General features: G+C 36.5%; 1 protein-coding gene across 1 annotated transcript; it reads right to left on the bottom strand.

The window, feature by feature from the left end:
- Nucleotides 1–16,437: 16,437 nt before the first annotated feature.
- LOC114381108 lies at nt 16,438–25,691 on the bottom strand. Its single transcript, XM_028340290.1, has 10 exons — nt 20,819–25,691; nt 20,164–20,341; nt 19,923–20,073; nt 19,716–19,797; nt 19,499–19,573; nt 18,424–18,514; nt 17,988–18,258; nt 17,853–17,895; nt 17,674–17,777; nt 16,438–17,091 (listed from the first exon to the last, which is right to left on the bottom strand). The coding sequence occupies exons 1-10, from the start codon at nt 25,422–25,424 to the stop codon at nt 16,630–16,632; spliced, it is 6,063 nt and encodes a 2,020-aa protein (XP_028196091.1). The 5' UTR covers nt 25,425–25,691; the 3' UTR covers nt 16,438–16,629.
- Between the last annotated feature and the right edge of the window lie 1,037 nt (nt 25,692–26,728).

Raw genomic sequence — 26,728 nt, 5'->3', positions numbered from 1 at the left:
CACAAATCAACTTCATCATCCAGCCTTCTCCGTCAACCACTGGCTTGCAACGAAGCTTGAAGGGACACCCACATTTCCTAGTCCCAGTGTCTCTTTTGATAAATTCTTTTTTCCTACACCTATACTCGCCACTCCTTTCACAACCAATTAACACAAACGAAGTCCTTCCTCTACTACCTGTGTTTGTGTCCGACCTTATAATCACCACTACAAATCCGTTTTCATGAGCAACGAATCGAGCCCACCACAAAACATCCTCTCGGCTGTCAAACACCTACAAAGCAATCCACATAATTTAAGTTTTCTACCAGTATTCATTTTATTAAATCTCACAAACATGAACATTATAACCTGAGAAGTATTGAACGCATCGAAACAATCAACATGTGGTTCATTCGCATCACATGCTTCTTCATTTTGATAATCCATATCCGCTTCTTCAAACATTATACTTTCATACATTCATTCATCTTCGTCCATCTAACCAACTCAAATAAAAAATGACCATACAAACAAATTAATAATTTTTTTAAAAAAAGGGAAACTTAATTAGAAAAACATAAAATATTAAAAAAAATACTCTTGCAGATCAACTTGATCCGTAAGTGACTTACGAATCAACTTGATCCATAACTGATCCGTACGTCTCCAACAGAGGCACCACTTTTTGCGTACCTTGTATGTCGTTGACGACCACCACAACGCTCAACACCGGTACCTTCACCTTCACCACACCTAACCGTTCACAACGAACCCATGAACCAGAGACAATGCCGCACGAAAAATAGAAAATGAGAGAAACACAGGCAACAAAAATGGCGTACAGTGCATTTCCGGGAAAAAAAAAAACGTTTATAATGAAGAAAGAAGCTAGGGGCATTTTTGCCATTTAAAAAAATTGTTGGGTGCACCAGCAAAAATGTTGGGTGCACCTAACAACACTCTAAAAGTCCTTATCAAACACATAAGTAAAAGGACTGATGCTAGGTGCACCCAACATTATTGCTGGTGCACCCAACACTTTAATGGAAAAGACAAAAAATAACCTTGGCATTTTTTAAAAACCTTTTGTGCACCCAACCTCCTTTTTTTCACGCCTCACCTTCTTCTTCAGCTTCTTCTTCGCTTCATCTTCAGCAGCTCCCTTCTTCCTCAGCTTCTTCAGTCGCTGCGTCCTTGGTGAGCCCGTGCGCCGTTGTTCCTCATCTCCATTGGTTGTGCTTGCGACGCGTCCCATGGTGTGTTCGTCTTCTTCTTCTTCAGCTCGCGACATTGTCGAGGTGAGCCACTTTCTCCCTGTTGTTTGTGTTTCCATTGTTGGTGGTGTTGTGTGGCTATGACTTGATCCGCGTATGCATTGATCTGATCCGCATTAGTGATAGGGTAGAATGTAGATGATCCACAATAGTGATAGATGATCCGCATAGGTTGTAGATGATCCGCATAGGTTGAAGTTAATATGGATCAAGTTGATCCGTACTTGATCTGAATAAAGCTTACGGATCAACTTGATCCGTAACAAGCGTACGGATCAACTTGATCCGTAACAAGCGTACGGATCAACTTGATCCGTATGACCCTAATCTAATTTTTAAAAAGTGAAAAACAAGTTTAAATTGATGAAATATGAAGTTTTTTAGGGTTTAGGGTTAGTTTTGAGGGTTTTAGCCTAAAGTAGAATTCGAATGAATAATGAAATAAGTTTCATATTATGCCGTAATTTTTTGATGTTGATATTGGTTTGAAATTTGATTGTGCTACATTTAACTATTGGCACTGTTTGGTTTGGTTTGTACTGTTTGAACGTGAACATGTTCATATTGGTTTGAAATTTGTTTAGTTTGTATTAGTTGTAGCTTACTTGAACCACTTTTAATAGTTTGTATTAGTTTTAAGATACCCAAGTGCCCGAAGGCTAGGCATTCCTGGTTGTTATTTGAGAATTTAAGGATGCTAGTTTTCACCTGTGGTCCAAAAATTATGCCTTTCCTCTTAAATTTAGCAAGGATGTCATTGCTAAGTTTGGTTTCATTAGCAAGGGAACTTATGATGCCAAGGCCTACTTTATTTCCATCAAATTGCTTCTTATGCCCAGTTTGAAATGATTGCCTAGAAGACTTGGCACTAAACGGGTTGCTAAGATTTGAGAAGAGTCTGCAATCCAGAGGAGATGTAGGGCTCCAAACAAATTCAGAACCTGGCAAACCTTTTGCACTGACCCCCAACCTAGAACCATTGGTATGGAAAATTGAGAAACTCTTTTGTCTTAGGCTTAATGCATCACAAGGTTAAGAGAAATTGGAAGAAGAATCAACCATAGGATTACAAATCTTCCAAATAGGATCCTTTTCCCTTCTTCAGCATTATCCTAGTGTCATATTCCTCTTAAAAAGATGAAATCATCATTTCCTTGCTGCATGAAATTCAAAGAAAAAAACTAAAGAGATAGCATTGTATTAATTGCTAGACAATAGGAATCATGACCAAAGTTGACAACAACTAATCAATGCATGAAAAATTTGCTTACTGATTTAGCCACTGAAAGAGTTTTTGTTTTTCTATTTGTTGGATCAAGTGGCCTCAGAATAATTAAGAATGAGGGGTTGAATTAATTATTAATGAACCTTTACTAATTAAAAATCTAATCATTCTTAGTGTTACCAAAAGTAAAAGCAATAATTAAAGTGCACAGCAGAAAATAAAGAGTGTAGGGAAGAAGACAAACACAAGAGTTCTATACTGGTTCAGCAACAACCCGTGCCTACATCCAGTCCCCAAGCAACCTGCGGTCCTTGAGATTTCTTTTCAACCTTGTAAACTCCTTTGCAAGCAAAGATCCACAAGGGATGTACCCTCCCTTGTTCTCTTTGAACAACCTAGTGGATGTACCCTCCACTAAAATTGATCCACAAGAGATGTACCCTCTCTTGTTCTCAGTCACAACAACCCAAGTAGATGTACCCTCTACTTGTACCACAAAGGATGTACCCTCCAATGTGTTAAGACAAAGTTCTCAAGCGGTTAATCCTTTGAAACTTTGTGAATGGGGAAACAAAAGAATTCTCAGGCGGTTAGTCCTTTGAAATCTTTTGTTTTAGGGAAAGGGAAGAATCAAAAGAATTCTCAGACTGTATCGTTTTGAATTCTTTGACAAGGGAGAAGGGAAACACAAAAGAATTCATGCGGTTAGTCCTTTGTTCTTTTGGAAAAGGGAGAAGAGAGACACAAAAAGAATTCAGGCGGTTAGTCCTTGGCGAATTCTTTTTGGCAAAGGGAGAAGGGAATGAAAAAGATGAATAACACAGTTTTGTTTTCAAGGTTTAGAAAACCAGAAAACGTTAGAAAGCTTTTGACAATGGAAGAAGAAGGAATTCAAGAACATGTTCAAAGAGACTCAAGGGTTGTAAAGGATTTAAATCAATGTATTCAATGTATGTAAAATGCAAGTTAAGGTCTTGCTTTTATAGACTCTTCATGTCTGGTCAAGAAAACCATTAGAAGAGTTATAACCTTTAGAAAAACTTGAAAACCATTGGAAGAGTTAAATCTTTTGATTTTTATTCAAAAATTATCACTGGTAATCGATTACCAAATCATTGTAATCGATTACACAAAGCATTTTTGTGAAAGGATGTGACTCTTCACATTTGAATTTGAATTTCAATGTTCAAACACACTGATAATCGATTACCAATATATTGTAATTGATTACACCATTTTGAAATTGTTTGGAACGTATTAAATTCAGTTGAAAGCTTTTTTTGAAAACAAAACTTGCCACTGGTAATCGATTACAGTAAACTGGTACTCGATTACCAGAAAGTAAAAACTCTTTGGTAAAAGCTTTTGCAAAAACTTCATGTGCTACTCAATGTTTTGAAAAAACAAATTGTACTTATCTTGATTCTTGAATCCTGTGTCTTGAATCTTGATCTTGAATATTCTTGATTCTTGAAAACTTGAAACTTGAAACTTCTCTTGAATCTTTCTCTTGATTCTTGAATTGTTCTTAACTCAATCTTGAAATCATTCTCATGGGATTTTTGTCATCATCTTTGTTATCATCAAAACACCTTGAATCAATATTGATTCATCATCATGAATCAATCTTGATTCATCATCATGAAGAAATTAAGCTTGCTTCTACAATCTCCCCCTTTTTGATGATGACAACCCTGAAATCAAGAAACACATAGACAAACTTTTTCCTAGTCGATCTCTCACTTAATTCTCCATATTCTCCCCCTTTGTTTTTGAGTTTATGCTTCACTTGAAATTAATTTAATTACTTATGTGAGTTCTTGATTTAATCCTTATTTCTCTCCCCCTTTGGCATAAACAAAAAGCCAAAGTGCGTAACAAATATAAAATATACATACATTACTAATCATTCACAAGACATTCATTGAAAAATCTAAACCAATCATGAAGCAAGAAACATGAATAGATCAAATATATAAAAAACCACATAGTCATATAACATAATTCATAATTGTTCAGTCATACTATGCAAATAAAAGAAATACTAGGTTGTTAAAATGGCATAATAATATAGCCAAATACACGGCTAGAAATCAAAGTACTAATAATATTAAACAAAATAGTAAACTAAGATGATGGTGGTGGTGGTGGTAGATCAAAGCTTGTATGGATGTAAGAGACATCTCCTTCGACCTTGGTAATTCTTGACTCCATTTCATTGAATCGCATGTCCACTTGTAACTCCAAAGTATCAAACCTTTCACCAACAAAGGTTTGAAGACCATCGAACCTATCCAAAATCTTTTGAAGAAGAGAGGAATCTTCTCCACCATGTAAATTTCATTCTTCATCAACGGGTCGAGCATCCTTTTTCACCCAAGAGCCATCATGCTCTTTTTGATAACCAAAGGATGCAATCACAATAGTGCCTATTAGAAATGATCTCTTGATTGGAACATAAAGTTCAGAATCAAGAAGGATGTTGAAGTGTTGAAGGAAGAGGGTGATTAGGTGTGGATATGGCAATGGAGCATTTAATCACAAAGCCTTATGCATGCGATATTGAACTAAGTGTGCCCAATCAATTTGTAGGCCTTTATGAAAAGCCCACATAACAATAAGATCTTCTTTAGAAACCTGTGCAAGGTTTGAAGATCTTGGAAGCAAGATACGAACAATGAGGTAATGAAGGATGCGGCTCTCAAAAGCCAATGAACCAGCAAGAAGCCTTCCGGTCATATCTGCTTGGTTGGTGCAAACCAACCGGCGGGCATCATGCACAGAGAATTCATATTTCCAATCATCAATCAGTGTACCTTCAAATGGTACACCTTCACTGGATAATTGGGTTAAATCATAGAATAGGGATTGGTCAATGACCATTTTAATCCCATAAACTTCAGAAATTAAAGTCTCTTCTTGGATTTCTAGGTTTGAATAGAAGGCTTTAACTAAATCAGAGTAAACAGGTAATTTTAAAGACATGAAAGGAATAAGATTGGAGTTTTCAAATGCCTGAAAGCATTCAAAACTCTCATTTGAAAAGAAATCCATATCAATGAATTTTGGATCAATAATGGAACGAGAAGAGAAGAGATTTGTGTACCGTATCCGCTGTTCTTCATATGAGAACAATGAGAAAAAGGAAATGGAGGAAGGAATCTGAGTTTCTTGAGTCTCGGAATGTCATTGACTTCGACTCAAAGAACCCTTTCGCTTCTTTGATGGTTCCGCCATATGAAGGGATTATTTGAAATTTCAATCGGTTGAAATGAAAGAGAATGAAAAAAGATGAGGTTTGGGCTTTGTGGGGAGTAATTTGGGCAAGAAATGAGTGAGATATGGCAGAAGGGAGAATTAGGAACGAGGGTTTTCGAGAAAGAGAGAAGATGCAGATTTCTGATTTTGAATTTTGAATATATAAGGGCAGGGACGCGTTGTAATCGATTACAGAATTTGGTAATCGATTACACCTTTCTTTAACTGCCTATAATCGATTACACTAATATGGTAATCGATTATCAGAAAGCATTTTAGCCAAAAATAAAGGCTGACTGACTTTCAAGGGAAAAGGGATTTGAATGAATGTCAAAATACTTTCTTAAGGAAAATATATATTAAAAAAAATACTTTATGAATGAATCTTAATCAAGTAATTCACATATCATATTCAAAATCATGCATAAATATTTAAAGGAAATATATATATATATATATATATATATATATATATATATATTCAATTCTATCACAATAATCAACTCAACTCAAGTATTAAAGAGTAAAGATAATAAATATTATTAAAATTCTAAAGGAGACTTCATGCTTTGAGAAAGAAAAATTAACTCAATCAAGAACATATAAACACATACTCACAATTTCAATCAATCAAGACAAACAAATAAAAAATTTGTTAGTCATCATAATCAAATTAATTGAAAGGAAAATTTCAACCAAAATAAACTTTCAAAAGAGAAAAGTTTTGATGTTACCTTTTTCATGATTAAAGGTATCTAGATCTTCAAAGATGAAAGTCATACTTTTTGCTTAATCTTCTTGATAAATGTTCTCATCACTCTCATCATCCTTGGTTAGAAGGTTGATCTCCTTTTCTGAACCGTCGGATGAATCATTGTCATCCCATGCAATGTAGGCCTTCTTGGTCCTTCTTTCATCATACCTTTTCTTATCACTTTTCTCAGGCCATTCTTCATTTGAAGGACAATTAGCTTTGGTGTGACCAAGTTGGTTGCATTTGCAACATCTAACAACTTGAGAGTCTTCTTGTGATTTTCTTCCATTGTTGAAGTTTTGACACCTGTCAATTCTTCTTTTCTTGATAAATTTCTGAAACTTCTTTACAAAGAATGAGAAGTCTTTTTCATCATCTGAATCTTCTTCTTCATTTTCTTCTTGCATTGATGATGAGGCTTTAAGGGCTATACTTCTTTTCTTTTTGTCGGTTTCTTCATTATGATTAAGACGTTGGAGTTTCATCTCATGTTCCTACAATTTTCCAAATAAAGTAGCAAGAGAGATAGAAGAAAGATCTTTACTTTCAGAAATAGCAGTTACCTTGGGCTGTCATTCCCTACTCAAACATCTTAAAACTTTATTAATTAAATCTTCATTAGGAAAGATTTTTCCTAAAGAGGCAAGGTGGTTAACTATATGTGTAAATCTTTTATGCATGCTATGAATATTTTCATTAGGGTTCATCCTAAACAATTCATATTCATGTGTAAGTTGGAGAGTATCCCACATCTCCTTGGCATTTGTGCAATTTGACACTCTCAAATACTAATCTATTCCTAGGGCTGAAGTAATAATGTTTTTGGCTTTAAGATCATACGGGATTCTCCTTCTATCTTCTTCATTCCACTTATCTCTAGGTTTTTGTGTTGTGGTGCTAGTGCTTACATCTACTACAGTGGGTATGTATGGTCCTATTTCTATTGCTTCCCAAATGTTTAAATTTATGGCTTCAATGAAAATCTGCATTGTTTGGACATGAACATGTTCATATTGGTTTGAATTTTGTTTGGTTTGTATTAGTTGTAGTCTACCTGAACCGCTTTTAATAGTTTGTATTAGTTTTAAGATACCTAAGTGCCCGAAGGCTCCTTGTATTAGTTTGTATCATGTTCAGAAATAGTTTTCTCAAAATCTTGAGGTGGTTTTTAAGTTTCTAAGTTATTGTTACAAGCATATCTTCCCGAGACCAGTTCAATTCATGATCATTGTTAGAATCATTTACTTCTCTACTAATTGATTGTTCTTATTCATCAACCCATATTGAATAAATCTCTTGGAATTGTCTTGAAAACATAATGTATATTTGCTTCAAAAGGATGTTTAACATAAAAACATTGGTGGACTTGAGAAGCCAACACAAAAGGATCATTTGGGTAACATTATTTATTGAAGTAAACACAAATAAGCTCATATGTGTCTTCTTCACCCTTAAACCAATCACACTTAAACACAAATAAACTTGTGTGGTTTAGTGATGGAATTTGTGGTAGACATTTGCAGATCATGGTTAGGACTAGAGGCTTAGGTCGTGCCTTAAGTAGGGTTATTGGTAGAGCTCTAGGAGAGAGGATCGTCATGATTTTGATGATGCTCCCTAGCGGCGAAGGCCTACTGCATCGGCAGGCAGGCAACAGGGAGTCATCCCTGTTGTCGAGGATGACCCTGTGGTAGCTGCCGATGAACCTATAGTAGCTGCAGATGCTGGTGCAGACATACATCCACCTAGTGCAGACGTTGGTGTAGACGTACATCCACCTGGTGCAGACACTGGTGCAGAGGCTACTGTAGATGAGCCTGAGGGATTTCCAGGTGGACCGAGCGACCCATCAGTGTTTACCGAGTATGTTGAGCATGTTGCAGCCAACGTATGGACCGAAGAGGTATTTATAATTTTCAATTTAAGTTATTTGTTAAGTATGTGCTATTATTGAAATTTGTGTTCCTTTAAAATATTATGTTAATAAATTGTATGTTCCTTTATACTTCAATTAAAGAACGGCCTGAATTGAAATTGTCATCCCATGGGAGGAAGGTGCAGAAATTAGGTAGGCCCGTTTCTGCAATTGAGGGGCTAGTTGCTGGCACATGACTAAGTCCTTTGATCACGTGTTCAGTAGACACTGGCGATCGGGGACTTATATCCTCGTTTGTGGAGAGATGGCACAGGGAGACTAGTAGTTTCCATCTTCCCGTGGGGGAGGTTACCATCACCATGGATGACGTGGCGTCTCTTCTTCATATTCCCGTTGTTGGCGCCTTCTATACCTTCCAGCCTCTTCACGTCGACGAGGCGGTGTTGATGTTGATTAACTTACTACTGGTCTCAAGAGAGGCAGCCAGGGCTAAGACAACACATTGTCATGGACCATGCGTACGCCTATCTTGGCTACGAGATATATATCAGCGCAGATGTCAGGTCGAACATTGGACATCTGCAGCTCATGCCTATCTTCTTCATCTTCTAGGTTGCACTCTTTTTGCTAACAAGAGTGCAACTCATGTTCATGTTGTCTTCTTAGACGCTCTGCGTGACCTTAGTCAGACTGGGAGGTATGCATGGGGAGCTGCTACCTTGGTGCATATGTATGATCATTTGAATGATGTTTGTATCAGCACCAGTCGACAACTTGTTGGTTACATCACCCTCTTACAGGTAATTAATATGTTTTTGATAAGTTAATTACAACAATGTTTCAAATAGGGTAATTTAGACGTTCATTTTAAATTTGTATGATTTTCATGTAATCTTTGTAGTGTTGAATATGAACACTTTCCGTCAGTTGCGCAGTGCATCGCTGATCTAGACTACGACGAGGTGTCACCATGTGTATGTCAGTGGATTGCTACGAAGAAGACTGTGAAGACCATATCCATAGAGACTTACAGACAGCGTTTGGATTGACTTAGTATTCCTGATGTATGCTGGATGCCTTATGGGGAGCATCGATTGGTTTGGGAGTTTCATTTGATTTCATGCTTTCCCGGTCAGCTCCGCTGGGGGCCCATTGCTGTTAGACACCGACCAGAGAGGTTCGTGTGCCAGTTCGGATACGTCCAGAGTATTCCTCCACAACCTATCGATTCATGGGAGTCATTTGATGAAATAGACGACAGGTGGATGCACTACTCAGACCATTTTGCGTCAGCAGGTGAGATGTGTGTTGTGCCAGGTCAGTGTGCGGCCGACTACATGAACTGGTTCTTCGTCATTTCTCATCCATTCAAGACCACGGCACAGCCATCAGATCCGCCGCGAGATCCACCTGCGATGCATGATGCCTCATTTGTGGAGCCACATATCCCTCAGGTCCTGGAGCCAGTAGCAACATCGACACATGCCCGTTCTGAGGTGGATGAGCCTATACATGCAGTGGTAAGTGTTACTATTTGCTTAGTTGTATCAAATGTCATTTATTTCATAAGTTATTACTAATTTGTGTAATTTGTTTGTTTTCTTTTTAACAGGAGGCTTATCATGTGATCGCTGAAAGGTTGGAGCGTCATCTCAACCTAAGGATAGTCATGCCAGGCACATAGACACATGAGGTCATGGAACAATGCCTCAGGATTGTCAGGGGTGTCACAGAAGACCATATTGTGTATGTGAGGTCTCGACATAGGCGGCGCACAGATCATCCATAATTTCTTTACACTTTTGATATTATCATATTTGGACGATGTATATACTTTTCTTGTATTTGAAAACATTTTTTGTTTTTGACTGAATATTTTGTATATTTTAGGTTATTTTGGTTGATAATATTAGTGTTAACGTTTAAATGTTATTTTTAAATTACTTGATTCCAAATTCATTCGAAATTCATCAAAATAGTATGAGTGTCATTCTAAATTGAAGCAAACAACTAAAAACTAATTTGAAATAATATAATATGGATGTCACATTTAAAAATTATTTTCTATTTAAAAATATTAATTACAAAATTTTATGATGATATTTGTAATTAAATTTGAAATAATATAATATGGATTAGCACTTTTAATTTTCTATTTAAAAAAATTATATAAAATTTGGAAAATAGGACTCTCAACCTTCTCACTTTCTTAATTATATATTTTCAATGTTTTCTATTTTATTTTCCTTGGACCACCATCACAACTAGTTAAAAAATATCTAAAAATAGCATCTTATAAATATATTAAATAAAATAATAAATTAAAATTAATTTAAAGTTGTTAAAAATTAATTTTAAAATAAAAAATTTAAGATGACTTTGAAGTCCTATAACATTTCATGACTTCAAATAAATAATTAAAAAATTAAATGACTTTTAAATTATTAATTATTTTATGATTTCCTATAAAAATTAAAAAAGAAAAACAAAATCAGTACTCTCTTTGTTTTTTTATCTTTGTATACTTTTATTTACCAACAAATTTATTGTTTGGTCCCACTGTTATCATTTTAATTTAACCAATTTCTTGATTTAGCTAAACCATGAACATAAAATAATCATCATACGGTTTTATTCCGTAATAGACATGAATTCAAACATTACATTAACTTCAACATAGTGGAAAAAAAATAAAATTTGCATGAAATACTACAATTAAATAATGCTATTTTTGTGACAACGACACGTCGTCTTCCATTTCCATTACATATTTACTAAAAATAGCTAAAATTTCTATTGGCCCAAATTTTTTCCAGTAGTTAAACTGCAGTAACACCTTTAGCCCATCATCGTTGGTTTTCAATTCAATAATTTTGAATTTGATAATTTTATCAGAATACTCATGGTGGCTTGGTTGTCAAAAAAATAATCGCCTTACCATTTGTGTTTCATGGATACCATAAGGGGGAATCCCATGAGGCGCAAGTTGCTTGATCAAATCCTTCAGTTCATCCATGGTACATCTGGAAGGAATGTCAAACTTTTGGGGATTTTTTCCTGTGAACGAATAACCAACAAACTCATTTTGGCGCGGCATGTTCCACCTCTCATTGTAATATAGGAGGGCATCATGAGTAGGGTCATAGTGGTTTCAAGTAAGTTTAATATACCATCTGGTGTTCTACCAATGGTGCATAATAACTCAATCGGACCAACACATAAAAATTGATGATTACACATTAACATTGTGTTAACATCATCATCATTATTCAGTTGCATACATTGAAAGTGAAACTGGTTAACTGTATCAATGAATGGCTGCCAGTAGTAAATTTCATCCAAATATTGTTTGTTGGTTAGCTGAAGGGTATTGTGTATTCTGATTTTTAACGTTTGAAAATCACAAGCGTTAGGTACTCGAATGGGTACTGGAGTGGAAGCTTGAAAATAAACACCACTATCGTTGTGAACAATGGATCCATTTGAAAATATAAAACCTAATGTCGAGTTCACAATTGTTTGACTGCTTGTTTCTCCCAAGAATGTCATACTTTGTTCTAAGAATTGGGTTAGGAGAAACCATGTGATTTTTTACAGTTCGGTTATGTCATATATATAGATGAGTTCAGCATCATTGCTTCAATTTTTTAAAATCAATACATATGTGTGCACATGGTTTCTGTTTGTGTTGTCAACTATACCAATGACGTGACATGTTTTATCTTGCATCAGATCAGAATGTGTAGTCAAGTCTTACAATATCTTGTCATGCTTTATGTTAACACGCATGCATTTCACAATGTATTGTCAACTCAGACAATGATTTATCATACATGCGTACTTTATTTTAGTTGCACCAATTAATTTTTTTTCTTAACTCAAGTATTAAGTAATAATTTTTTTGTTAATGCAACAAATATACAAAGATAGATAACTCTAATGTCAAATTCAAATTCATAACGATCAGTCGTTAAAAGGTACATGTTCAGTCATCATTTATGTCAATATAGTCTCTTTTGAACATCATGAAACTTTTGTAATGATGCATGCTACTAATATATGGAGTTGGTTACTACTTCGCCTGAGGATGATAATTGCTAGACCATAACAATGCTACAAGCGGTAAAGGACAACGGTCTTTTAAATAAACCTGTTGTACATGCAAAAAAAAAAAGTCAATCGTCCCAACTAATTGTATAAATATAAAAAAAACACTTTATATCTTGAATGTACCAGAACAAAATGATTGTCATACACGTGACCGATACAAATTATGCGATGCACTGAAGAATCTACCGGTGGTTGACTTCTAAGAGAAAATAACGTCATGCTTTGTTGTTGAGACAAGGATACAAGGATTACATTATACCTTGATGTAATCACATATCTCATGTCGGTTATATTCATCCACTTATCCATAGTCACCTGAATGAAACAAATATAGACGTCAAAGTTAATTTTAAAGTTAAGTCTTAAAAATCAAAACATAAATTACATACCTTGGTTAACCCATCAACAAGTAGTGGCATCCTTAATTTCTCAAATCTGTCCGTGCCACCAAAGAGCTTGATATAGTCATCTGAAAATTTGTCATGTTCTTTAAGCAGATGGTTATGGACCAACGACCAAGAGTCTTCACTCATACCTAATAAATCGCCAACAGACCAATATCCACAGTTTTTATCAGCTTTGACATCAATAATGTTGTCAATGAAGTCGTGGATAAATGGCTGAAATTGATCCAACATAGGCATGATCCTTCTTGGATTGGGCTGCTCAGAAAATGATGCACTACGCCTTACTGACGAATTGTTATTTTGCACAGAATGAAAAGCATTTACATACTCCCAGTAAGATGGATCACCCTTTGTTGACCTTGGGTTTCTGTTCATCGGTTTCTTCGATGCACCTTTTGTGTTAACCTTTGCTGGAGGAGGACACATCAAATTTTGATTAGGGTATGCAATTTCCCAAAGTTTACTCTTCAGAGTAAACTTACCACAAACATCAAGTTCTTCATATCTTTTGGATATGGTTTCCATCTCTTCCTTGATGCTCACTTCAGGCTCAGATAACCCTTGGTCTGAAAAACTGAGTCTCCTCCAGAACATATGGATTGAATCTAGTGGGATGCAACCAATAACATATTTAGATAGCTCACATGCACAAGGAAGACCGTGCGTGGTTCTCATGACACAACCACAAGTCGAAGGATTGTTGCCAGCATAATGTACACGCTCAAACTCAGCAACAATCTGATTTAAAGCATACCTTGAAACCATTCCAAGAAACCTCTTGTATAAGGTTTTTTTAAACACATGTCCAACGACATGTGTACTTGTTTCAAAGGATGCTTTAATTTCAGTGTGTTGCAGCATCATCATGTTGTTCATGGTATCTCAGACACTGCATAAGTCTCCAAGGCTATTCTGTAACACTCTTTTTAAAGCCCAGTGAGCAGATTCAACCCTACATTTCAAATACACAAATAACAATAAACATATACAACAATAAAATTTCATCAATTCATCAACGTTAATAGAAATAATTAAACATTTTCATACCTATTTTTTGTTGTGTTTCCTAAGTGCATCACCTTATTCATCCAGGCAGCAACAAATTTTTCCTTATGTGGGATTATCCATGTTTCGTTCACATAGTCAATAAACATTGGCCAAGGTGAACAAACCATTTCAAACATTTTCAGGCATTCATCAAAGTGCTGCTCCGAAGGAAAATCAACCAGACTTCCCCAAGCATCCATGACATACTCCCAGGCACTTTTTTGACCAATTAATGATTTACATTTGGCCTTGACATTCTTGTTTATGTGAAAGCTGCACAACAAATTTGTACACTCAGGAAATACAGTTTTAACTGCATTCATCAATGTTAGGTCTCTGCCAGTCACAATAACTCCAGGGAGGGCATCACGTCTTAAAAATATAAATCGGAATCGTTCTAAAGCCCATACCACGTTATTAAGACGTTCACCCTCCAGATATGCAAAACCAGCAAAGAATGTCATCCTTGTTGGCGTCACCCCAACAAAATCAAGCAGTGGGAGTCTGTACCTATTTGTTTTGTAGGTACTGTCTATCAAAAATACCAAATTACATGCATTGACTAACTTCACTGCATCAGGGTGACACCAAAAGATATCACGAATCACGTCTTCATCTTTTAATCTATGCCAATGAATATACTGATCTCGTTCAAGAAACTTCATTAGATGTTGCATTTTAGTATCACTTCCTCTAATGGAACAACGGTACGCACTTCTTGCATTGTATATTTGTTTAATGGTTGTACAACTATTGGCATTGTGCTCCTTCAGAGTTAACAGGATGTTTTTTGGTTTCACCATTGACTTGGTCATATCAGCAATAAGTGTCTTTTCAGCTTTAGTCAATCGCCCAGCACATGGATGTCCAACTAATGACTTAGCCAATTCATGATTATGAATGTCACACATCAACTTCACCATCCAACCTTGTCCTCCAACCACTGGTTTGCCACGAAGCTTGAAGGGACACCCACATTTCCTAGTCTCAGTCTCTTTTCTAACAAATTCTTTCTTCCTACACTTATACTCGCCACTCCTTTCACAACCAATTAACACAAACGAAGTCTTTCCTCTACTACCAGTGTTTGTGTCAGACCTTATAATGACCGCCATAAATTCATTTTCATGAGCAACGGATCAAGCCCCCTGCCAAACATCGTCTCGGCTGTCAAACACCTACAATGCAATCCAGACAATTTTAGTTTTCTACAACACATTCATTATATTAAATCACTCACAATAATGAACATTATTACCTGAGAAGTATTGAATGCATCCGAACAATCAACTTGCGGTTCATTCACACCACATTCTTGTTCATTTAGATCATCCATATCAACTTCTTCACATTATAGTGTCATACATCCATTGATCTTCGTACATCTTAACAATAAATCATAAATTTCAACACAGACATACAACACCTAACTGCACTATACATATAATACAAAACACTACATAATAACTCATGATTAGTAACCACACTATACATATAATAAAACCTAATCTTTTAGTGTCAATCACAATAACTCATGATTTGTAAAATGCAAAAATCCTAAATCAACATGTATAAGCAATTAAATTATTATTTAAAATGACAATACAATTAAGGTAATAACTAAAATAAAATTTAAACTTAAGTAAATGTTACAAATTCAAAATCCATATAAGTTTACGGATCAAGTTGATCTGCAAGTCTTATACGAATCAAGTTGATCCGTATAAGATTTGCGGATTAAGTTGATTCGTAAGGCTTATACGGATCAACATCATCTGTATTTATACGGATCAACTTGATCCGTATAAATATAATATCAACATACGGATCAAGTTGATCCATAACTTCCTTACGGATCAACTTGATCTATACCATTCACGAACCACCCCCTCCCACACACCCTCCAACAATGCTTATCTTGTTTGCCGCCGACGTCGAACCAACCATCGCAACATTGCACATCGACCCCTTCACCTTCACCGAAGTTCAACTATCACAACAAAAACTCACGCCGAAGACTGAAACGCGTGAAAAAAATGATTCACAACGACAACCTCTGTGCACAAAACTTTTTAAAGAAGATAAACCAAGGGATATTTCTGTAATTTTAAAAAAATGTTGGATGCACCAGCAATAATGTCAGATGCACCTAGCAACGGCCAAGTAAAAGTTATATTTACATGGACTCAATGTCCATACCAACGATAATGCTAATGGAACAATCATACATGGTTGGATTAAAATTTGCTGGAGTTGTAGATTTAAGTAAATTTTCAGACAATTTTACTCTAAAACATACTTTTGAGGAATAACCGACCGGTTCAAACATGTCCCCAAACTGATTTTACTAACAAACATTTGAACACTTCCACATAAATCCAAACATACCCAAAGAGTGGAGAGCTTTCACTTCCCTCGACGATTATAAAAAGTCAAGTAAAACGGCACTCAGAGTTAACTCTAACTATGCCAATATGTCAAGAGACAAAAAGTACTACTGCTCGTGAGAGAAAAAAAAAAATTTCTTATCTATTATTCCAGATGTTAATGTACAATTGTAAATCCACAAAAAATGAAGGGGAGGGGGAGGATGACCTGTTTACATTATACATTCAAAATAAGTGAGACTAAAAAAGAATTGAGGGGGGCGGGGGGAAGGGTTTTGCACTACCTAAATTACCTCATTTACAAACGACCTATGTCTCCGCTACTTGCCTAAAAGCTTGGAGGCTACTAGACTGAGGTGATTGCAATGTGAACTTTGTTTTCAACAGAAGAACTGGTTTAATAAGTCCATCAAAATCATCCAACTGTAAATCCAAGGAATCGTTGTCACAGAAAGCTGCTGGCTCAAATGATTGATCGACCACATCTGCAACTTCTTCATTCACAACATCAAGGCTGATGTAGTCAGAAAGTTCCTCTTCAAGTTCACCATTCTGTCTATGTCGCTTTGGAGCCACCATCATCCCAGATTTAGAAACATCAGCAGGAATAAAACCAAAATAACGCCCTCTACTGTTGTTCTGATCTGCAGTTCTCTTCCTTTTCTTTCCCTTGCTTTGTTTTTTGGGGTGATGAAGTTTGCATCCGGTTCCTTGAGTACAGGTTCCTGTTGCTTCAAAAGTAGGACAGACATAGCTGTGCTTCTTCCGACACTGAAAGAACATAAATTGGCAAGCATTAGGGTTAGATCACAAGGAAGAATGCGAGGGAGAGCCCTGGCACAGCGGTAAAGTTGTTCTTTGGTGACCGGTTGGTCATGGGGATCTGAAAAACAGCCTAATTGCATCATATGCAAGGGTAAGACTGCATACAATTACCCTCCCCTTTTAAATTTCACATAACGAGGAGCCTCCGAGCACTAGGGTACGTTAGTATTTTTTTAGGGTTAGATCACAAGGAAACAGGCAGCGCAAGCAAGTGGATGAGGAGTTATAAACAAAGCAAAATGTTTTCCAAAGAGGAAGGAACTTTTAGTAGAAATAGCAGACATGGGATTATAATTTGACAAATAAAAGATTGATCAATATTACAGAACATCATCAGAATTATCAATCACCACAAGTATGATGAAACACCCGATTGTACACCCTTTTCTTGAATTATGAAAATGTGATGAGCATTCATATGCACATAAATTGATTTACTTAAATTATGGTAAAAGAAAAACGGTAAAAAGTTCAAGTATTCAAATTATCCAGTCACTCAATAGTAAATTAAACATGGTTGGTTAATACCTCATTCCCATCAGCACAATACCCCTTGAGAAATCCTTCACAAATAGATGCCTTGGGGTTCACATTGACATGTCTATATGGACAATTTCTATTTGAGCATAAGCCTGCCATGAAACATGTTAGAATCACATTTTCATATTATTCACTTGATGAAAGACTGCTGTCTATATAAGACGCACCTTGCAAGAAATAAGAACAATCTGGCATTCTCTCTGGAATAACCTGCATAAAAAAATCAATTAACCTCAGACTTTAGACAGATCAGTAAATGCAGGAGACCATATTCAATTTGTAGGACCCCATATATAAAAAACCTTATGTGTCAATTTGCAGTTGGGAGTAGAACATAAACCATTCAGGAACTTAGTACAGACAGCGATTTTTGAGGGATCATGAATATAAGGACACTTCCCTCCATCCTTGTTACATTTCCCAAATCTAGTAAAAAACTGACAATACTTCTGCTTTCGCGCCAATCGCTGTCTGGCAGTGTGCAGGCTCCATCTAACTTTTTCATTTGCCAATTTTCGAGTTCGTCTCTTTGGGTCTCTGATAAGCTGGTTACCATTGCCAATTTGGACATATCTGCAAATGTTGAGGGCAATCATTCAAATAAAATAGCAAGACTTAATATTGTACAAAATTTTCCTACTTATTCACCGAGTTACATCTAAATGGCCATTAAACAAGACAATCAGCAATGATGAAATTTGATACACATAGAAGCTATGAAAGATACGATGCACATACTCATCATTTCCAATCACTAATCTCCTTGGAATGTAAGCTCTTTTGGAAGCCAAACCTGAACAGGTAGATGCAGAGGACAGGGATTCATCATCTACAAAAGAGAAACTTGGTAAATAGTGATGGAACCTTTTTTAACTTGCAGGAAGAAAGACAGCAAAATATTCCAAACAATATTATAGAAAAAGGACAAAAAGAACACAATTCTGATATATTCCCGGCATGGCCACAAAAGGAGCTTAATGATTTCAGTCTGATGTCACACCCCATCCTTGTCCAAACAGACAACAAGCTTCATTGATTACTGGCAAGCCTTTTCACAATTAAAACAGGCTAACTAGTGTGGATCATTGCACACAAAATCATCCATAAGGAAGAATTGTGAAGGGGCCAATAATGATACATTTGCTTTTTCTTCCTGCATCTTGACCATCATAATCCGTAGAAATAATTTATAATAAAAAAATCATATTTGGTCATCCTTTACATAATCTGTGGAAGCATATACTCACCTAAAAAACTCAACTTTTGAGAAGTAAACAGTGCAATATTTTCAGAACTGAACCAACAATGAATGAGTAAAACAAGTTTTAAGGATCAACCTTACACATATGAAGACCAAATCATATAGATATGTTTAATGTAGATAATAAAATCCTCCTTTCACTTAATTGGATTTATCACGTTAACAAGTATGCTAAAAGTATAATACTAGCATTTCTAACATGCATTAGGCCTACATTGAACAAGTGAAAGGGGAAGCGGCAAAACCTTATTGTTATATATATTAATAGCCAAACTCTTAAAGCATTACAACTTCCTAACTGTCACAAACTGGACAAATTAAGAGGGGGAATGCCGTGTTTGGTCCTAAATTGGGAACAAATCATCACTACTAAAACAATGGTTTTAATGTAGAGAAAAATGGAGAAGTTCAACTGTCTCAACCGTGACAACTTCACACAGCTTAACTGGTTCAAGATCAGATTTAAATAATTTTAATATGCTAAGAAATGTAGAAAAAATGAAAGGTAATGCAAAATCCAAGCAAAACGGTTTATATAAAAAATTTGACCACCTGAAATCCTCTGAAGTGTCCTCCTGGAAGGATCCATTCTGTAGCGAACTGAACCAATGCGAAATATACGCTCTCCTGCACAATCAGCCGCTACTTTCAAAGTCAGAGTAACAGACAAAGACAATTAATACATGAAGCATAAGTATTAAATAGCACAAAAACAGAGAGTTGTCGGCATTATGATACGACGAACACTCGTGAAAAGAATGCTTCCTACTCTTTGACTGAGAACTGATGCAAACTGCATTTTTCTGCTCTCTCCTCTTCCTCTCTACTGCAGCAACAGCAAGTGTGGCTTCCTAAAATGATCATGAGAAATTGTACGAATCATAGTTAAGATCTATTTTATTACTTAATATAAATTATGCCTAAATTAAAAGTAAACTTCATGGAAAAGCACACTAATATAAAACTCTAAACTAACCTCATTAGCTAGCTTTGACTTCTTCTCAATGGATTTGGACCATTTTAAACTACACCCGCCAACACCTAAAACTCTGGATTTCTGAAGTGAAAACCCGTGGATTGACCTAGTGTAAACTGTATCCCTCTTTCTCAACTGAAGCAATTTTTTGCTGAAAGACAAACATTAAATGGCTGTTGCAATTGAATACTGTTGAGGCACACAACCAAATCAAGGCAAAAAAGTAAACATACTCAAGTACCTGATTGCAGATAAGGAACTGTTATTCAAGCTTGAAGCAAATGTTGGTCTTTTCCATGGAAACAATTGAGGTAAAGCCCTTTGATAATGTTGTGAGTCCCTGTCATTTTCAGAAGAATTTTTGCTACAGAGTGTCCACACTAATGAGGCTCTTGAACGTTTGCATGAACTCCTACCAACTGCAAATGAAACCACTAATTGTGTGAAACAGAACATATAAATTGGAACAGCACTGGTGGTTCTGGATTCCTCTGCTAATGGTGAGTTAAACACAATGGTCGAGAATGATATGAAACATTAGTAAAATCACTTCACCACCAGCTCACAACAGACATGATCTATTAATTCACAAAAAAAGGAAACAGAAAATGAAGCCTTAGGCTCAAAAGTCTTCAATAAAAATTTGTAAAGCTTATATTTGAAAGAATGTGCAATTTCTAAACAAGCACATCCTTAAAAAATATATCTACTTGAAGTGCAGTTCTTAACAAATAATTCAACTGAATATATCTACTTGAACCTCAAATAGAAAAACAGTGCATCCTTTTTAAGCTACACTCTGTCTAATCCTGATGAAACTCAGCATTAGATTCATATGCAATGGTAACCAAGAAAGACAGATAAATTAGGCAACATAATAAGTTATTCATGCATACCCTTATGTGTCCGCCTCTTACTAAACCTCCTGTTGCAAAGAGCATTGCTAGTTCCTTGTCCGCCAGAATATGCCGTGTTATTGGACATTGCAACTGTCTGGTTGATATGGCTTTCAAATGTAGTCCTAATCAATTGATTTTTTCTTCTCTTGTAGTAGCCATCAGAGAAGGCAGTTTGGAGATTGTCATCAGTAGAGACAGAAACATCACAAGAATTTGATGTTGCAACCAATTGATTTGTTTTGGGCTTTATGTATACTATTCTCTTTGTATTCAAAGGAAAAACATTTCCATCGATTGCTTCACCTTGGCTATCCCCATTATCAGATGGACCAGGTTGATTTTCTAAAGTTTCATAATGCTTCAGTGCATCTTCAGAAGAGTTTGGTGCAATATTATCAGTTTCTATAAATTTCCTAAGGTCTGATGCATTTTCACAGCAACCACCAGAAGGAGGTTCTACCAATGAGGAAGATGTATTTTCCTCTGATTTGGTGTCAATTGGTAGTGGAGGTGTTCTCTGCTGTGGAGCATTTGTTGCTCCTGTTCTCAAGTACATTTGTTTATCTGTCACATCAGCCCTCCCTCCAGATTTAATGCTTTTTGGTATTTCATCTATGCCCAAAGATGTCTGATTAACAGAGGAGATATGAGGTAGAGTGGAAACTGGAGTAGGTTTCCTTACAAGACTGTTACCTTTACGAACATAGGAGGTATTTTGAAAGTTCCCTTTCATTTCTAGAATTGGCTTTTTGGGAGGAACTGTTCCTAATGAAGGCTTGATTCTAGGTAGAGAAGCCGGAGGATTATTACCTGTACGATGCCAAGTTCGAGGCTTTGATACATGAGGTGAGGAGGCAGATGTCTTTGAAAAGGTGAAAGAATGACCTGGAAAAGTTTTGGGAATGATACTACCTGACTGATTTTTGGTCCCACTCAACCCAAAACAATATGAATTTAGAGCCTGAGTTGTAACTTTGGAAGAAACTTGGGATTGTTCTGACATTGTCTTCTTTGTGATCAGGTTACTATGTTCAATTGCATGATCTGACTTCATATTTTTTTTAGTCTGCTGTATTGATGAAGTATTTAAGTTGGAATCATGTCCAACCATAGATATGTTATCTGGATTTTCTTGAACTCCAAAAATATTTTCATCGTTGATTGCTGTAAATTCTAAAACCCTTCTATCCGGTACTTCAGATACCATCCCTTGAGAAAACATATCTGATAATCCAGGTGCATCCTCAATCACTTCGTCATTTGAATTATTTGTAGTGACTTCATCACCACTGGCTGGACAGGACATAAGGTTCCACTGAGCAAGCAAATCATTCTTCATATTGTGATCATTAGGTTCCATATCAGCTCTTGGTGACCTTTGTACATGCTCTCTATACTGGTAATTTTCTTCAACGGCCTGTAAATCAGTCTTTTCTCCAGCTATATTTCCCACAGCCAAAATATCTGTTTGAATATTACTTGTAGGCACAATTGGAGTAGTGTTTTCTTTGCACTCACCTTCCAATGATGAGAACTGAACATTTGGAAATGCCAAGTCCTCACATGGTGAAAAAGAGACTATATCCGAATGCCACAATTCCAAATGCTCAGAACTCATGGTTTCCTTATTTGCATCAATAGACTCAAAAGATCCCCCAGCCAAAACATTCTCAGGCATTTTAGTAATATCCTCTGAATAAGGCATTGACTGAGCACTAGACAGAATAATCATACCCATGCTTTCAAAAGCAACTTCTTTCTGATGTTCTTGGTTATCACTGAAACTCATAGGAGCTTCAGATGTGGTGGAAGGCACAATCACAGCACTCAATTCCGATTGACATTTTGTGAAATTTGGGTTAGCTGTGACTTTTTTCCTTTTAGAAGCTGGTGAAACCTCATTTGCATCATCATTGTCAATATGTCCAACACAAAACTGAGCCTCTAAAACCCCCCCTTTTCCATGTAAAGCAGTAACCCCATTCACGCCGGATAGTGAGTTAAAATCTAAGCTTTGAACAGGTTGCTCTAAAACTTCTGAAGGAGATGGATCTTTCAACAACAGACTAGAGCCTCCATCCACATTATTTGCAAGGCTGTCTGGATTTACATGGTTTGAAGATAAGCACTCCATCTCTGAACTCAAAAAATTTAAGAGTGTTCTAGCTCTTCTTTTTTTTATCTTATTTGTGTCCCCTTCACCAGATCCAGCAGAAATATTAGAATTTGGGAATGCTTTTTCTGTGTCCCAATTCTCAGGGGATATGACGACATCACCAGGGGACACTTGCTTTCCAGCACAATGCATAATTCCAGAACAGTCAACACAAGTACTATCTTCTAAATTAGATGATCCATTATCGGAACTGTGCTTCAGTGCACTGGCATGTTGTAGGCAATCTAGACCATCCTGAATCCTAGTTTTTCCTGAACATGAAAAGGTATCACTGCTTTTCAAAAGTTCATCCCCTACATCTTCAAGATTCCTATTCTGTGGGGATCCTACATTTGAATATTTCCCAGGTGATAGAGACACTTCATTCTGACATAATTGCTTATTATCATAATCGATGTTAGTGACTACGGAAATATTACTTCCACTTAATGATTTAGTAACCTTGTAAGTATTTAGCACAGAATTATTTGCATCTAAACAATCAGATGTATTTGCATTATCATGAACAGAAATAGTATTTCCAATGTCATGGACAGAATCATTTGCATCTAAACAATCAGAATCACTCTTTTTATCTTCACTTATAGAAGCACAAGATAGAGAATTTGAAATGTTTCCATCTCTTTCAAACCTGGATACTTTCCCAATACCAGAATCTTTGTCACTCTTACACTCTTGTGACCTGGAATCTGGCCCCAAACTCAGCTGCAATAAGCCTACCTCTGCATCTTCTTTCAATACATTCCCTTCCTTTGGTAAAGGGGGCAAACAGTCAGGCTTAGCCTCCTCATCAACAGTGTTGCTTTGGATGACAGTGTTGCTTTTCTCATCCAAATTAGCTTCAATTTTCTCAGGACCAGAGGCAGTCAATGAAATACGTGCAACACTCTCCGCTTTCACAGTTCCAGGAAGGGTTTTAGCCGGTAGTGAATTTGACGCAGATGACTTGGAACTTGCAGTACCTTTCTTCACCACTCTCTTAACAATTTTCTTCTTCTTGACAATCTTCGAGGTCAATTTACCAGAAACAACATTGCCAACCTTAACAAAATTAGGCACCTCCTTTTTCCCACGGGAACCATCAGCCTCCCTGGTGCGAGACCGAGAAGAACCATCATCAACATTCTTCTTGTTCGACCTGATAACCTCCTTCCTAGAACCAGAGCTATCATTCCCTTTGCAAGGCGACCTATTTAAATCCACAACAACCGAAGACATTCTAACTGGTTGCGGCAATTGCATACCAGAATAATCTCCTTCAGAGCCTGAAACCCTTTTACTCCTCTCCCCGTAAACCAAATCCGAATCCGAAACCGGCATCACATTCAAATCAGGAACCGACACTGAACTCGAAGGTGGTGGCAGCGGCGCCACAACCGCCTTCGCCTTCGCAACCAACGAATTGGACTCAAAAGAAATATCAATCTCAACAGGGCTCTCCTCTCTCTCTTCCCCCTTCACCCCATGACCAAAATACTGCTCCTTCCCCCTGTAAAAACCATTTCCATTCTCAGAACCATAACCCGGGTACCGCAACTGCTCAACCTCGCGATTCTCGCGGTTCCTATGATTATTATTAGGTTTAACCGTCTGAATCCTAAGAAGAGCACTCTTCTTCTGTACCTGTTTCTTCGGAGGAGTGCGTTCAAATTCGTGAGTATGACCACACTCTCTACTATTCCCTCTACTATACCTACCCATCATATTATTCTCAGAACCATGATAATACTTCTCACTGTTACCATTACTACTCACTAAACCAGAAGAAGACTCGTGCATCTCTCTTCCTCTATCCCTATCACTCATTACCCATCTCTTGGAGGTTGTTCTCCCCGCCACGTCGGCGTCGGACTCCACGGTGTACACACGGACGTAGGACGTGGGGTCCACATCGCCCTGGCCCGGCGCGTGGTAGCCACCGCCGCCCCACGCGAGGGGCTCCCTAGGGTTCTGCTCATATGGATCCACGGGGTGGTGGTGCCGGTCGGGGTCGTAGCGGTGGGATTCGATCGGGAGCGGGGGCGGCGGGAGAGGGCGGTGGTGTTTGTGGTGATAATCGCGGTCGAAATCATCAGGAATTCTAGGGTTAGGGTTAGGGTTAGGGTTCCAGGGGAGGGTGGTGGTGCGGCGAGGGAGAAGATCGTATGGGATATGACGTTGAGGTTGGGGTTCTTCTTCGAGAGGGCGGTCTGGGAGGGGTGTATAAGGGAATTGTTGTTGTTGATGTTGGGGTTGGGGTGTAGGAGGGGTGTAGGGTTGCGGTGTGCGGTGGTAGGAAAGAGGCGGAGAAGGATTTGGCGGTGGTGGAGGAAGATTATTGTGGTGGTGACTGTGGAGGTGGGATTGAGGTGTGAGGGAGGTGTATCGATTGCGGTGTTCTTGGGGGTGGTGATAGTGGTGGTGGTGGAGGAAGTGGTGTTGATCCATTTTGGATTGGAATTGAATGGAAGGAATGAAGAAATCTGAGATTTTTTTTTATGTGAGAGGGTGCCGTGGGTGGATTTGATTGTTTGAAGGAAAAGAAGAAGAAAGATGAAATCTTTAACCTATCTATCTATCTATCTATCAGGATTTGATGAGGTTTGTTTATTGGACAATAATTGGATGGGCTTGCGTGGGATTGCGTATTGCTGCTGTCTTTCTTGTGAGGGTTAACACTCCATGAGGACCATGACGATCCTCGTTCACGGTTCACCTTTGAATCTTTTGAACTCAAACTAGGTCGGTCCTGTGTAGGTTTTATTTATTTATTTTCTCTTTTTTTATATACTAATGGAAAGGGTATTCTTGAATCTTGTATATTATTTTCAATCTTTGAAGTATTTTCTGATAATTTTAGTATTTTAATTTATATATTATTTAGGATAAGTGATATTTTTTGGTAGAATTAGGGTAAATATAAAATTTTAAAATAGATAAATATCTTTAAATGTATAAATTGAATTTTTTGTTTGTTTATAATAAAAAAATCTAAATTTGTTTTAAAATATAGTATTATGATTAAATTTAGATAACTTATTGATCGATAAGAATAAAAGATTAAGAGTAGATGAAGCAAATCAAATTCAATTCATAGTTCCAATTTGATTAGATTTTTTTGGATTGGGTTGAATCATTGGATGAAATTAATTTTAGTTTAATAAACTCAATTAAAATTAAAATGAGTGACAAATTTAAAGTTTTACATCTAATCAAAACTCAATCTAATTCAACTCACATATAATTAAATTATTAATATAGAAACTCTAAACTAAACACATTTTATTTTCAAAGTAATACATTTTTATCAGTAATACATTATTTTAGAATTTATCTTTTTTTTTGCTTATTGTAAGGTAATATATTTTTTACGAATACTAATGTGACTATATATTTATGATTTTTTTTTGCTTATCATATGAACAGTACAATTTTTTATGAATATTTATTTTTAAAAATATCCTTACTGTTTTATAAAAAATATCTTTATTATTTTTTAATTTAAAGATTTCTTTAATTGACTTAAAGTGATGACAATTTTTTAATGGCCCGGTAACCAATCCAACCAAGTCCAATTAAAGTTGAATTGAATTGGATTGACAAAATAAAAGAAATAAATCCAATTAAATTCAATCCAATTAAATTTAATTAGATTGATTAAAAAATAAATAAAACTCAACATAATGTGGGTCACTTATAACTCTAATTAAGAAGATCAATTGTATAGTCAGAAATGGATTAATTTGGTAATG

Source organism: Glycine soja, chromosome 13 (genome assembly GCF_004193775.1).
Source record: "Glycine soja cultivar W05 chromosome 13, ASM419377v2, whole genome shotgun sequence".
NCBI lineage: Eukaryota > Viridiplantae > Streptophyta > Magnoliopsida > Fabales > Fabaceae > Glycine > Glycine soja.
This window is presented reverse-complemented; position numbering and strand designations above follow the sequence as displayed.

Coding starts and splice junctions, on each gene's coding strand:
- LOC114381108 (XM_028340290.1), bottom strand. CDS start 25,424: ATGGATCAACACCACTTCCTCCACCACCACCACTATCACCACCCCCAA. Junction 18,259..18,423: donor TTAGTGATTGGAAATGATGA/GTATGTGCATCG, acceptor CAACATTTGCAG/ATATGTCCAAATTGGCAATG. Junction 17,778..17,852: donor TTGTTCTTATTTCTTGCAAG/GTGCGTCTTATA, acceptor GTTTCATGGCAG/GCTTATGCTCAAATAGAAAT.